Source organism: Lepidochelys kempii, chromosome 2, assembly GCF_965140265.1.
Source record: "Lepidochelys kempii isolate rLepKem1 chromosome 2, rLepKem1.hap2, whole genome shotgun sequence".
Taxonomy (NCBI): Eukaryota; Metazoa; Chordata; order Testudines; family Cheloniidae; genus Lepidochelys; species Lepidochelys kempii.
The window spans coordinates 24,601,683-24,614,215 of NC_133257.1; the positions used below are offsets into that span (position 1 = coordinate 24,601,683).

A 12,533-nucleotide genomic window follows, 5' to 3' on the forward strand; every position below is an offset into this window, starting at 1 on the left:
CTATTAAAATTTATAAGGAAATTGGCTTTATCATGATTACATGGACCTGTCCTTAGAAAGAGTCAATAAAATAAAAATGGGGTAGGGATAAAATGGTAAAACCATGCAAGGAGGGAAGAATGATTTCCTGTATTTAGGGACAAATTGGGTTCCATGGTGGTCAGACACTCCAGAGTTTTTGCATTTGTATGCATCAATCTGTAAACACTTATGAAAAATGCAAACACTTGTTAACTAAAGGACTGATTTTCAAACATGCTCAGCACCCACAGTGACACTTATGGCCAGATTTTCAAAAACACCTCAGCCACCAATCTGTTGTGCACTTTTGAAAACCTGGCCACTTATTTTGGTGCCTAAATGGACTTTAAGCACTTATGAAGATCTGGCCACAACTGTGGGTGCTAAGTTCTTTTGAAAATTCTGTCCTATGTCTCCAGTCTTGCTAGGTGCTTGCTACTCCTAGTTAAGTTACTGTAAATTGAAGGTGCTGAGTACCTAAAAGGATCAGGCTATAATGTTGCACTTTAATGCCATTGACCTGCAGCAGTGGGAGAGAATGGTTTAGAAAGTCATTTTCTGTAGAAACACACTGTTCCCATTATTTGAATGTAGAACAAAGAGTGGAAATAAATGGCCATTAAAATATAGTGCCACTATTCCTGGCTTTATGAAATCCTTACATCAGACGCAAAGAACCATATCAGCTTCAAGAAAGTGCAGAACAAAACATAGTCTCATTTCAAGGGTAGAGACTGTGGGCTAGATCCACAAAAAGGACTTTGGCTCAGCACTGTAGCACCTAACCCTTAGATACCCTTCCACCTAGTGGAATCCACAGCCCTGAGTTAGGTGCCCAGGCTCTGTATGTAAGACATATGGAGAGTTAGCTGCCCAGGAATGGGATTCACAAAAGCCAGCAGGCTGAGCAGGGAGCTGCCTCAGCTAGCTAACAGGAAATACTGAAGAGAGGGGTAGGGCTTAGGCAGGGTTCACGGTTCTTCATTCAAGGTTCACAGCCATGAACTCTCTCCTGGTGTTGGGAACCTAAGCCAGGTCAGCTCTTTCTCACAAAAAAAACAAGAGAACCCCCCCTTCTGTCCCCACCCCTGCCAGGAGCCCAGCTGTTAGCACAATTGCCAGGATGTGGAAGATCCAAGTTCCAATCCCTGTTCCCTATACAAATTGGGATAGTTTCAAAAGGAGAGACTGAGACAGTCCTACCCCAAATACCCCATAGCCCAGTGGTTAGGGCACTCTGCTGAGAGCTGGGAGACCCAAGTTCACATTCTTGCTCCAAATCAGACAGAGGGAACAAATGACCCCAGGGCTCCTGGGGGAGCAGCCTAACCACCGGCCTAAAGGTTTCATATAGACAGCGGTAATCCTACCACCATTGCTTTGTGTGGGGGCTGATTGGTTAGTTAGCCTCTGAGCATGCCGACCTTAGCAGATCCCACAGTGAGTTAGCTGGGGGAAGACCTCATCTGAGGATCCTGACAGGGTATAGGCATGAGTTAGGTGCCGGGGCATCAGGACTGAGGTGATTGTGTACATGCCCAGTGGCAAATATTTGGGGGCTTAGAAGACTTTATTGGTGGAAATGTAGGTGTCTAGAGAGTTTAGGCACCTACAGGGTTAATGAGCAGCTACGTGAGGGTTTTGAGGATCTAAATTTTGACTTCAGTTCCTGAAGTGGCAGTTAGGTGCCTAAATCCTTGTGTGGAGCTAGCCCTGTATTAACGGTGGGATTCTATAATAGAAGATTTGACTGTCGTGCTCTTGCCTACTACCCGGTGATGACACCTTGTACTGTACTGTTCATTAGTTTATATGTTTATTCTATGTAGAATGAGGTCTAGCATCGAAAACAGAACAGCCATAGTTGCTATAGTGCGATCAATGGGATACAAAACATTCCCTCTGCTGTTGCAGGAGGCGAGGTGAAGAATCTATTTTCCTTCTGGAAACTGGCTTGACTGGCAGTTGTTGAGGCACTGGCCCTCTAGAACAGCCAGTTGCCATCTTTACCCCATTGGCTAGTTAAAAGATGGTGCATCTGGACTGGTCCATCTATAGCTGCTAGGATAAGAAGGTCTGTGATATAAATGCACAATGACAACATGTGCAGTGAACAAGTATTTCAGAGACCCAGACTACTCATACTGGAGTTGAGTTCTGCTAATAGTGTCAAAAAGAGTAAGAACAAACCCTTAATGGAAAGTGACATACCTATCTGTCTATCTATCGATGCCTCTTTTAGATGCATGTGACATTTAGAAATTATATTCTATATATAGTGAAATCCATTGTAGGCACCTACTTGTGGACCTGAAAAGGCAGCTGCCTAGAGCATGTTGGTGTTCGTATAAAGCTGAAGTCAAATTGTACACTGAATATTTGCAAATTGTTCTTAAGACAGTTTGTCTACGACAGGCAGCTTCTTGTTTTATTTTCACTGAGATGCTGATACATCCTAATCTCTTGAGCTGAATTATTCACTCGATCCCACCATTCTTACGGCTTCTAAACTCAGTCCAGAATTTTTTATTGCTCTATCACTCAGAATCGGTTTTGTGTGCACGCCTACATCAGGAAGTTCAAACAGAAGCATGGGGGAGATAGTTGAAATGTTCTGCAAATCTAGTCAGATATTTCTCTCAGAAAAGCCTGTAAACACGTTGCACCGTTTCTACTGTTGCTCTGCCATCAGGCTCAGACGTGTGCCGATTTTATTTTTTGCACTTGCAAAGCAGAACACATTAAACAAAAGAAAGTAGAATTAAGGCAGTTTTTCAAAAAAAAGAAAAATTCAGGTTATTTGCTGCCTTAATGTTGAAAGGCATTTTTGGATGTGCTGTGGGGAGTCAATTTCACTCAGTTTGCTAAAGCTGTGTAAAAGTATGCCATTTCAAACCGCTATCTCAGACTGAGTCTTGAGGCCATGGTTCAATGCATTAACCAGTCTCAGACAGTGTTCTCAGTTAGTGAACACAGACTGACTGCTTGAATTGCTCCAGCCTGCAAACCTCAGGCACTCAGCCTCTCTTTCACAATCCAAACTGTGCCCCCTAACCTTCCCCTCTCCTGTGTGAGGCTCCCTTTAACAGCTGGAACTTGAACCTGTTGGAAAACTTCAGGGGTTAAACTAATTCCACCCTCTAAACAGAAGTGTTAGGATTCCCTGTGAGACCTTTCTGCTGGGTTTATCCAGAACCACTCATCCAGTTCTGGGAGGACACTTCATCCACTTCTCTGGGATCCAAAAAACTCAGTTCGACTCCAGCCTGTCACTCAGATTATTGTGTTAGACATGCAACAGCTCTTTGCCCGGGCTGGCCCGAGAACCGGTGATTTATTTACAGGGGGCAACCACAATTCCAATTCATGTTGTACACCATAAAGTTTGTATACATCTTCCCTAGCCCCTAACATCTATACTTCATTATACTACATTAAAGACCAATTGCTTTGCAGATTGCGTAAGGCAAGCTTGGATGCAGTGTTGGCCCCAGGTTATTAGAGAGACAAGGTGGGTGAGGTAATACCTTTTACTGGACCAACTTCTGTTGGTGAGAGAGACAAGCTTTCAGACTTACACAGAGCTCCTCTTCAGGTGTTTCCCAGAACCTGAAGAAGAACTCTGTGTAAGCTGGAAAACTTGTCTCTATCACCAACAGAAGTTGGTCCAGTAAAAGATATTACCTCACCCATCTTGTCTCTCTAAAGCAAGCTTATCAGTTCAGGGATTTTCTGTATACTTTATCTATTCTAAACAGATCCACAATAGTTAGTTTAGTTAGTTTTTGCTTCTCTTATTTACAAAAATGTATTCACAGTAGTTAGTAGTTTCAGCAATTACTTGTCTCGGCTTGTTCAGCAGTTACTTGTTCAGACACGTCTTATCTTAAGTTGGGCCTGCTCACATCAGCTAAGCCAGCCCTACAGGAACCTACCGTGTTCAGTTTCGAGACTCATCAGAAAGCAAACTCTAGGATTTTTTGGACAGTGGCAGGGTCATTGATTACTCTTAATGACCCGAGTATTTGTAACAAGACAAACTGTAGAAAAATAAGATGCAGTGTGATGTACGTGATAAAGTGCTGGTTTTTATCTGATTGCTTTAAAACTATTAGCAGATAATAGATCAAGTAAATAATCGGCAAATGACGGCTAGTTTTGTCAGTACTTTGTGACCTGAACCACCACTAACTCCATCTCTTTTCTAATTTCAGCAACTGGACCTTCATTCTTGTCCAAAGCCAATTGTGTTCATCATTCATTCCTTCCTTTCAGCTAAGATTACAAGACTTGGTTTGGTGGCATAAATTACATCGGTTTCCTAAAAGAAAAATGAAACTGTCATGCTAATCTGAAGTACAATCAATAGAAGACACCTGTAGCTGCTAGCAATGTACAAAAGATTGGAGTTCAATGCAAGGACTTCAGCTCTGGTGATTCTCCAAGGCCCAGCCTTCATTTTGATCAACTACAAAGGAGGCACACACCGAAAAAAACCAACAGATTTTAGACTCCGAACAGTCGTTTCAGTCACTGTCAGTTGCAGGAGACAATAACATAGCTCATTGTAAACAATGGCAAAAATGGAATTTTACAATGTTAGTAATTTAAAACCACATACTGTACAGTGGAAATGAGTATAGTACTGTATGTGTAAGCATTTCAAAATCATAAATCGTGCCTATTTCAAAGTATTTGTTTATATAGAGTAAGTAAGGGCTAAGCAGATGCAAGACTGGGCCCTTATCAGTCGTGATTCAGAATAAGGCTTGATATTTGTTTCTCTTTTTTGATACTACGTGAAGTGGTGGCTTTACGAAGATTAAAAAAAAATCAGTAAAATATTACTTTAATCCCAGTTGATGTGCTATTTAAATATCTTGCTGTTCCATAAGAAGGAGTCATGAGAGGCAGCTGCTTTAATGCCCCGGCAGGTATGTTTTGTGTGTGCATGTACTCCAGTAGGGTACTCTAAAGCAGGAGTTCTCAATCTTTTTCTGTCTGAGGCTGCCCCCTTCCCCCCTACAACATGCTGTAACAACTCCCCAGCCCACCTGTGCCCCCAAAACTGTTTTTCTCATATGCACTAGATTAAAAGCCAGGGCCAGCATTAGAGGGTAGCAAGCAGGGCAATTGCCTGGTGCCCCACGCCACAAGGGGTCCCATGAAGCTAAGTTGCTCGGGTTCACTTTTTTGCCCTGGGCTCCACTGAGTCTGACACCAGCCCTGCTCTCTGGTTTATTTTGGCGTACCCCCAGTTGAGAACCTCTGCTCTAAAGCAACCAAGAGCTCCTTAGTGAACAGCCCAGCACCCAGTTCAGAGCATCCGGGGCATTTTCTAATGGTCCTTGTGTAATGAACATATGTGCACATTCCTGTAAGGGGCACCAAAGCAGCAGTAATCATAGGACTTTTGTTGTATAGTCGGGTAACCACAAGAGAGCGCAAAGGGGCCTGTTCAAGTGTCCTTAACTTATGAGCAAACAGGGTAAACTTTTTAAAAGAACTAACCTAAGTCCCACTGAAGGTCAGGGGCACCCAGTCACTCTTCAAAATCGGACTGAAGAGCTTTGTAAATTTTACCCACAAGGCAAGTTATGGTGCCTCACTTAACATTGTGACCTAGTAGTATGCCCTGCTACTAAATCAGTTAAATGGAAATAGATTTCATTAAGAGACATGTGTAGCTCTGTAATAATTCGTTTAAAAATGCATTTGAGATACAGAAAGTGGCCTGAGAATTTAGTAGGAGTGGAATGAAAAACTGTTGATCACGTAGAATTTATACCACATTTAAGCTGCAAACAGAATTAACTCTTTGAAATAGATATTCGTAATGTGTTGACGCTAAAGCCACATTTTGAAAGCCAGGCTTTTAGAAAGAAGCAGAAGTCATGAATGTGATTGCTTGCAGAAATTCAGCTGTAGCATTGCAATGATTTGTATTGCTTTTTAAACTTTACAAGTAAGCTACGTTTTAATTTAGATGTCACTCAATTGGCAAAGAAAACAAATCACATTAATATAATAAATAATAAAACAGTGATTCCATTTTAATTGTTTTCAGTTGAGGTCTTGAGCCCAGTAAATAAGTCAGATCTGTTTCCACATACATAAAGGCTTGATTTATGGTGGTTTCCATATACATATACATGTGTTAATTAGTAATAGAAAAATACTCATTTTAAATTTTTAAAGAGGTGCTGGGCTGAATTCACAAACACTGCACTGTACTTGCAAAACGTTATACCCGAGAAAGAGGTAATTTTGGAACAGTACATAAATATAGTTATCTTCAAAGTAATTTGCCTATCTAGTAACTTTCATTTCTACCTTAATGGCACTTAATTCCACTTACAATAGGGAATTAAAACTTATTTTATTCCCCCCCACCAAAAAAAACAAAAGTTAAATAATTTGCTATTATTTTCCATTCATGCAGTTATCTCTGGTAGATCTTTGATTTCTTCTGGTTTAGGTATGCATGATTTTAGACTGCATAGACTTTCAGGGGGGCAAGTATAGGGTTGGGCCTTTGATCATAGAATCATATTTCAGTAAAAGCCTATGCAAAATGTATCAAAAAGTAAATGCCAAGGTTTGTGAATTTAACACAGGAGGCATCTCCCCTGAAACCTTCTAGCTCACGCAATGCAAAGTGTTTTTTGTCCAAGTACAAAATGTTTATGTATTTGGACCCCTGTTCCTATAGAAATTTGAGAGATTCAAGCAGCAGCTTGTGTACTATGGATAAGAGTCAATACATATGTAAATTATACTGCACTATGTCTTTATTTCTTTAACACTTAAAGTCACTGGAATGTTATATAAACATGTATGTTCATTGTAAATAATCAGAATTCATATTAGTATCAATTAAATTACACAGTATGTAATCTGAGGTGCTCAGTACTATATGAAGTATAAGTGAATAACTAAATAGTTTGCAAAGAAAGTTCATATTATATATTTATAGACAAATTAAAAATTATGGTAATTACAAGTGTTATTTCTTCATCATTTACAGATTTTGGAGTGATTCAATTTGGATGGGGTTGACAAAATATGGGCCTACTCCACATTTATATGAGTATAGTTTATATTTTAGAGGGAAAATATATTTAATAAAAGTCATTTATTTGATTTTTGTGAGGTGAGCTTAATTTGTACAATAGGCTATTGAGAATTCAGTATTTACACCATTTCTGGTCTCAGGGAACATTACACTTAATTCATAAAATGTAAGTAGGTGGAAAAACACTTCTTCGCTGGCTTAAAAGTGCATTATAGTTATAGTGAGGACAATGTTCTTTAGACATGATTTTAAATGGGAGAGAAAATACACCATTATTAATGGTGTCAGCAGTGCGTCTGGTGGCCTGTGAAGTGAGCTGAGGGTCTCAGTCCAGTTCCTAGTGGACAAATAACCACATCCTAATATGCATCTCTGTTGGCAGTCTCTCTGATCACCAAGGACAGAAAGGAAAAGGCAACTCTACTACCTGGGGGTCACTGAAGGCATGTATGCAGCTGAGTGGGGAAACCTGCCGTGTCTATGAGGTATCTTTCCAGCACCTTTTCCAAGCACTAAATTCACTTTGTTTTCCCCAACACAGTTCCTGAAGCGTGTGTCTGCCTGGTGGTAGCAGTAGTGTAGTGAGAGTAGACAAATCACTGCCCTTGAACACTTCATTTTTCATCAAAAAAGTGGCTGGGGAAAGAAGATTTGGTTTCCTCTCACTATTCAAATTCATAAATAATGCCTTAAATAAAAAAAAAACCAATGTATCTTGTCTATAAAGCCTGCTCATTTAACTAACTAGATTGTGGTTTCAGAGAGAAAGTGTTCAGTCTAGTTTAGAACAGGCTTCCCATAAAGAGAAGGAGGGGACTTTTATTAAAATATTATTTGTGAATAATTAACTTTAACTCTAAATAGAACATTCTTGAAATTGTAAAACCTGTATAGAAATATCACTAATATTAGCAAGAATAGAACATCTATACAGAAGATGTTATCAGAAAAGTACTACCATCTACATTGTATATCACAGAAAATAAAACTGATCTGATCTGTTAGGGAAACATACTGATTCTTTTATGAGACCTTCTGCTCCTTGGAAAACGCAGTATGTACACGAAGGAAGAATGTCAAGATTATGCAAATATCTAATAGTTCTCTCCTTGCAATCCCACAGAAAGAAATAAAAGTCAATTTTACTGTAGGAGGATGAATTGGCAGGAGCTGCTCACTTCAAAAGGTCTTTTGAATGTAGATGGATGCTTTGTAGTTAAAAGTAACTAGTATTTTTTTTAAGTGGCCGCTGTTAAATCATGAAAAGCATTTTTATGGATTGCCAAGTAAACCACTGCCACACAACATTAGTCAACAAATGAAACTACGGCTTGCTCTCTCCACATGAAAGCAAATATTCCTATTTCTCGGAGGACATGGAGTTATGTTTGTTTTCACGACTTGTCATTTTTCTGGGCCTAGTTGCCTGATTTGGACGACAGGATCAGGCCCCTTGTACTATACTTTAAAATGATATCCATTCTGATGGCATTTCAATGGCTCAATCTTGCTCCCTTTTTAAAAAAAAAAGAGAAAATCAATTGAAACTTTGCCATTGACTTCACCGAAAGCAGAATCAACCCCTAAAGATGTACATGCCGCCACAATATTACCATCTTTTTGCTTAGAAGTCAGAAAAATAATGAACAGATAAGCTGTGCTTTCATATAAATGCCAGAGTGATGAAACAGCCCTGAGGCAGTATTTCGCCAGCAGGGGAAAAACAATCACATAAAAGGTAACCTGAAAATTGTATTCAGTATGGAAGTTCTTGAATTCAAAGGGAAATTTATGATCAACAGCATTATCCATGATAATGTCTAAGTTAACTGCTAAAAAATATCCGCAAGATTGACTTTTTAGAGTGCACCAGCTGATTACCCAGTGCAAAATCTTAAGATAACGAAATTGAACCGTGCAGCATGTTAGATACTTATAAAATAACAAGGATTACACCATTTCCTCAAAGTGGACGAGTTTTTACACGTCAAAACTGAAAAGCCATAACTGTATTTTAGTCCAGTTACAAATCCTGTGTTTATGTACAATAAATATAGGTAAGGTAACTGAAAAACAACTGCCAGACCAGAACTGAATAGTTCCTGCCTCTGAGGCAATTTTTGCACAGGGTTAAAACATATTTAAGTGGGAAAACTGTGTTCCAGGTACTCAAGCACTGTAGGAAGTAAACTCTTCCCTCTGTGCACTCACACCATTGCTCCCCCCCCGCGCAGCATGAAGAGAGAGAGTGGGAAGGAACTGCACATTGGTAGAATAAGACTTGTACCACATCCTGACTTGCACAAGTAGGGAAGCAAGCAACTAAAGTTATAAACACACTGCTTCAAGGTAGGCACAAAACTAGTCACATATGACCCACTCCTCCCACTGACTTAAATGGGACAGGATCAGCTCTGTTTAGAAAAAGGATGATCTAGCAGTCTTAGCTTCCAAATTCAAAAACTGGGGATATCATAATTTGTTCCACAGAGTCATTTTGAGGCCATATTAATGCAAGTTTATAAAGTATGGAAGGCACTACTCTATATAAATGCATAATGTTGTTACAGCCTGAGTTAGTTTAATGGTGGAGCTAAATGGGACGAGTATACACTCTGGCACACCACCCCCCCATTTCAGACTGCTTGGATACCGTGGTGGTTATTAGCACAGTGTGTCTCTAACCAATGAGTTTCACTTGCTGAGAGTTATAAGTGAGTAGCCAGTTCCAGTACTGACTACGGACACATCTCATGCAGAGAGAAGAGTGACTATTACACCTAATTTATACAAGCCCTCCTGCAACTAAGTACTGCATTCGTTTCATGCAGTATAAGGTTAGGAATCAGTTTCATTAATAAGGTTGTGCTTGCTCATTGTAGCAAGCCTCAGCCATTTTACAAAGTGTAGAAATTTGGCCCCACTATCTGCAGGTTAACTCCTGCATAATCAATTTTCTAATTTGCTATGTACAAAATGAGTTTACATTTTCAGCTATAAACAGTATCAGCAAGAAAACTTCTAGTATTAAGTAGGAAATGCAGCTTCCAAAAGCTACATTATAAAATTAAGGTTTGTTCAAGAGTAAGTGCAGTGTTAGTTTTCAAATTCAGATTGCTAATTTAAATTTAAACATAATGAAACTTCCAGATGCAAAATCTTTATACATTCATCAAACATTAAAAAAACATGCACATCTGCATTCAAGGATTCTTTAGCGTATAAAGAAATAACTAACTTGATAGATCACAGTAGCACAAAGTACTTATACTCTTAAAATTGGACTGTTAATTTAAGCAAGTCTCATTAAAGTATACCTAGAAACTTTATTTCTGTTTTATAGCCGACATCGTAACAGGGTAAAAACAGAAAAGTAAAATGTGAATAGGGTAGTAGAATAAATAAGCCATATGGTCACAAATATAACTCAGCAGTTCTGTACATGCATTTTTTAATTTAAATGAACAGACACAGTGATACATTTTAAGACTTTAGCATTCCCAGTTCAGAATAAGAATCACTAAAACCTTTCAGGCCACTAACCCAAATGTTATGTTTATAGTTTTATTTCATTATAACCCTACGAGTGTAAGTGAAGACCTACCTTCTTATGGGAGGTTAACATCCTGTTCCCATCAAGATTTTTGCTAAAAAACTTATTGGGTATTTGAGGAGAGAATGTCAGGTTAAATTTGGCCTACGATTTAGTTTCAGCTCATAGAATAGAAATTTTATGAAAGTTGGAAACAGTAGAAATATTTCCATGTAATGTTTAAAAGAAAAAAATGAAAAATGTTTAAACAGCGTTTGAAACTCAACATTGTAGCGTTGTGTTAACACATCAGAACCTGACAGTGAAATTAACCCGAAGATGTAACAAAGGTGAAATTGACTAGTTTATTTCTGTTGTCTATACTGAAAAGTAGCATTACCATTTTTACTGTAAAAAGAACAGGACTTGTGGGACCTCAGAGACTAACCAATTTATTTGAGCATAAGCTTTCGTGAGCTACAGCTCACTTCATCGGATGTAGCTCACGAAAGCTTATGCTCAAATAAATTGGTTAGTCTCTAAGGTGCCACAAGTCCTCCTTTTCTTTTTGCGGATACAGACTAACACGGCTGCTACTCTGAAACCCATTATTACTGCGTACATCATGGTAGCACCTAAAGACCCATGGTAGCAGGCACTGTACAAACAACCCCCCCCCCCCCCCCCCGCTCCCTTCTTCAGCTCAGAGTTTGCCATCTACTTTAAATGATTTAGGCCTGGGTTTTCAAAAGGAGCCTACGGGAATTAAACACCTCAATGCCAATTGGATACCAACTCCTTAGATCTTGTCTACACAGAGAAATTGTACTGCTTTTCTACCGTATAGTTAAGGCAGTACAAAGACTCTACAGTGGGTACACTCTATATAGTATGGATGTACCCAGACCAGTGTAGCTTTTTGCTGGAAAGCCTGCTCTACAGGTTTTGTACCAATACAACTATTCCCATTAGGGGAGTGATCTGAATTCCAAAATAGTTACAAGTGCCACATCCCCTACTGTGGATTCAGTTTTATCAGTGTAAAGATACCTAGGACTGATAGCACCCATTCCCCTTCCCTACACGAATAACTATACTGGTGTAAGGAACTTTTAATTTAAAGGTGTTTGTAACATAGGTCAGGATTTTCTTTTCTTTTATTTGTAAATCAGACAGTGCCACTTTAAAGCAGCCCTGGTCAGTCTCCTCCATTTTCAGATAAAATGGTTCTTGTTCTATTTAGGAAGCCACTGCTCTCAATTTCACAGCTCTCTTTAGATCAATGGTACTTTAGGACTCGTTTTTTTACAGTGTGAAAATGCATCTCATCAAAGGGATTCTAGGAATAGGTTTAAAATATCAAATTGTTACAAGAGAACCATATGAAATGAGAACTGATACTGGAAACCCATGAGATTAAAAGACATAATCCAGATTAAGGGTGCTTGTACTAAGATTTTACAAGCCATTTTACTAAAGATTCCTTTTTTTTATTATTGCTTTGCAGGGCAAATTCTATGGAAAGCTGTGTCTGCTTTCAAAAAATAAAATAAAATAAAAATAAAAACCATAAAAAAACTGCTGTAAATGGCATGTTTGGTTTTGGGTTCATTCAAAACCAACATGCTTTATGTTTTACCTTAAGAGTGGAGAGGTTACTGTGCCCTCAACCCTAACCATAATTATATTAATCTGTAGAACAATAAGGAATTATAGCTAGTTAAATTATAAAATGTGAAAGGAGTTTTATTGCATTGTAAACCTTTCCAGTTAACTTATATGAAGAACAAAAAAGTAGTCATATATGGAACAATTGTCTTTTCTTAAAGACTGTGAAAAAAGAAAAAAGAAAATAGTCTTGTTACTACAATCAAATTTGGATTTTTTTATTACATCTAAAATAAA

General features: G+C 38.7%; 1 protein-coding gene across 1 annotated transcript in view; it reads left to right on the top strand.

Annotated features, from left to right (window-relative positions):
- Positions 1-7,164, top strand: part of SNTB1 (syntrophin beta 1) — a 176,586-nt gene extending 169,422 nt beyond the window's left edge. The window contains exon 7 of the mRNA XM_073330230.1: positions 4,236-7,164. Coding sequence (XP_073186331.1) covers positions 4,236-4,328 — 93 coding nt within the window. The 3' untranslated portion in view covers positions 4,329-7,164. The remainder of the gene's footprint in view (positions 1-4,235) is intronic.
- The last annotated feature ends 5,369 nt before the right edge of the window (positions 7,165-12,533 follow it).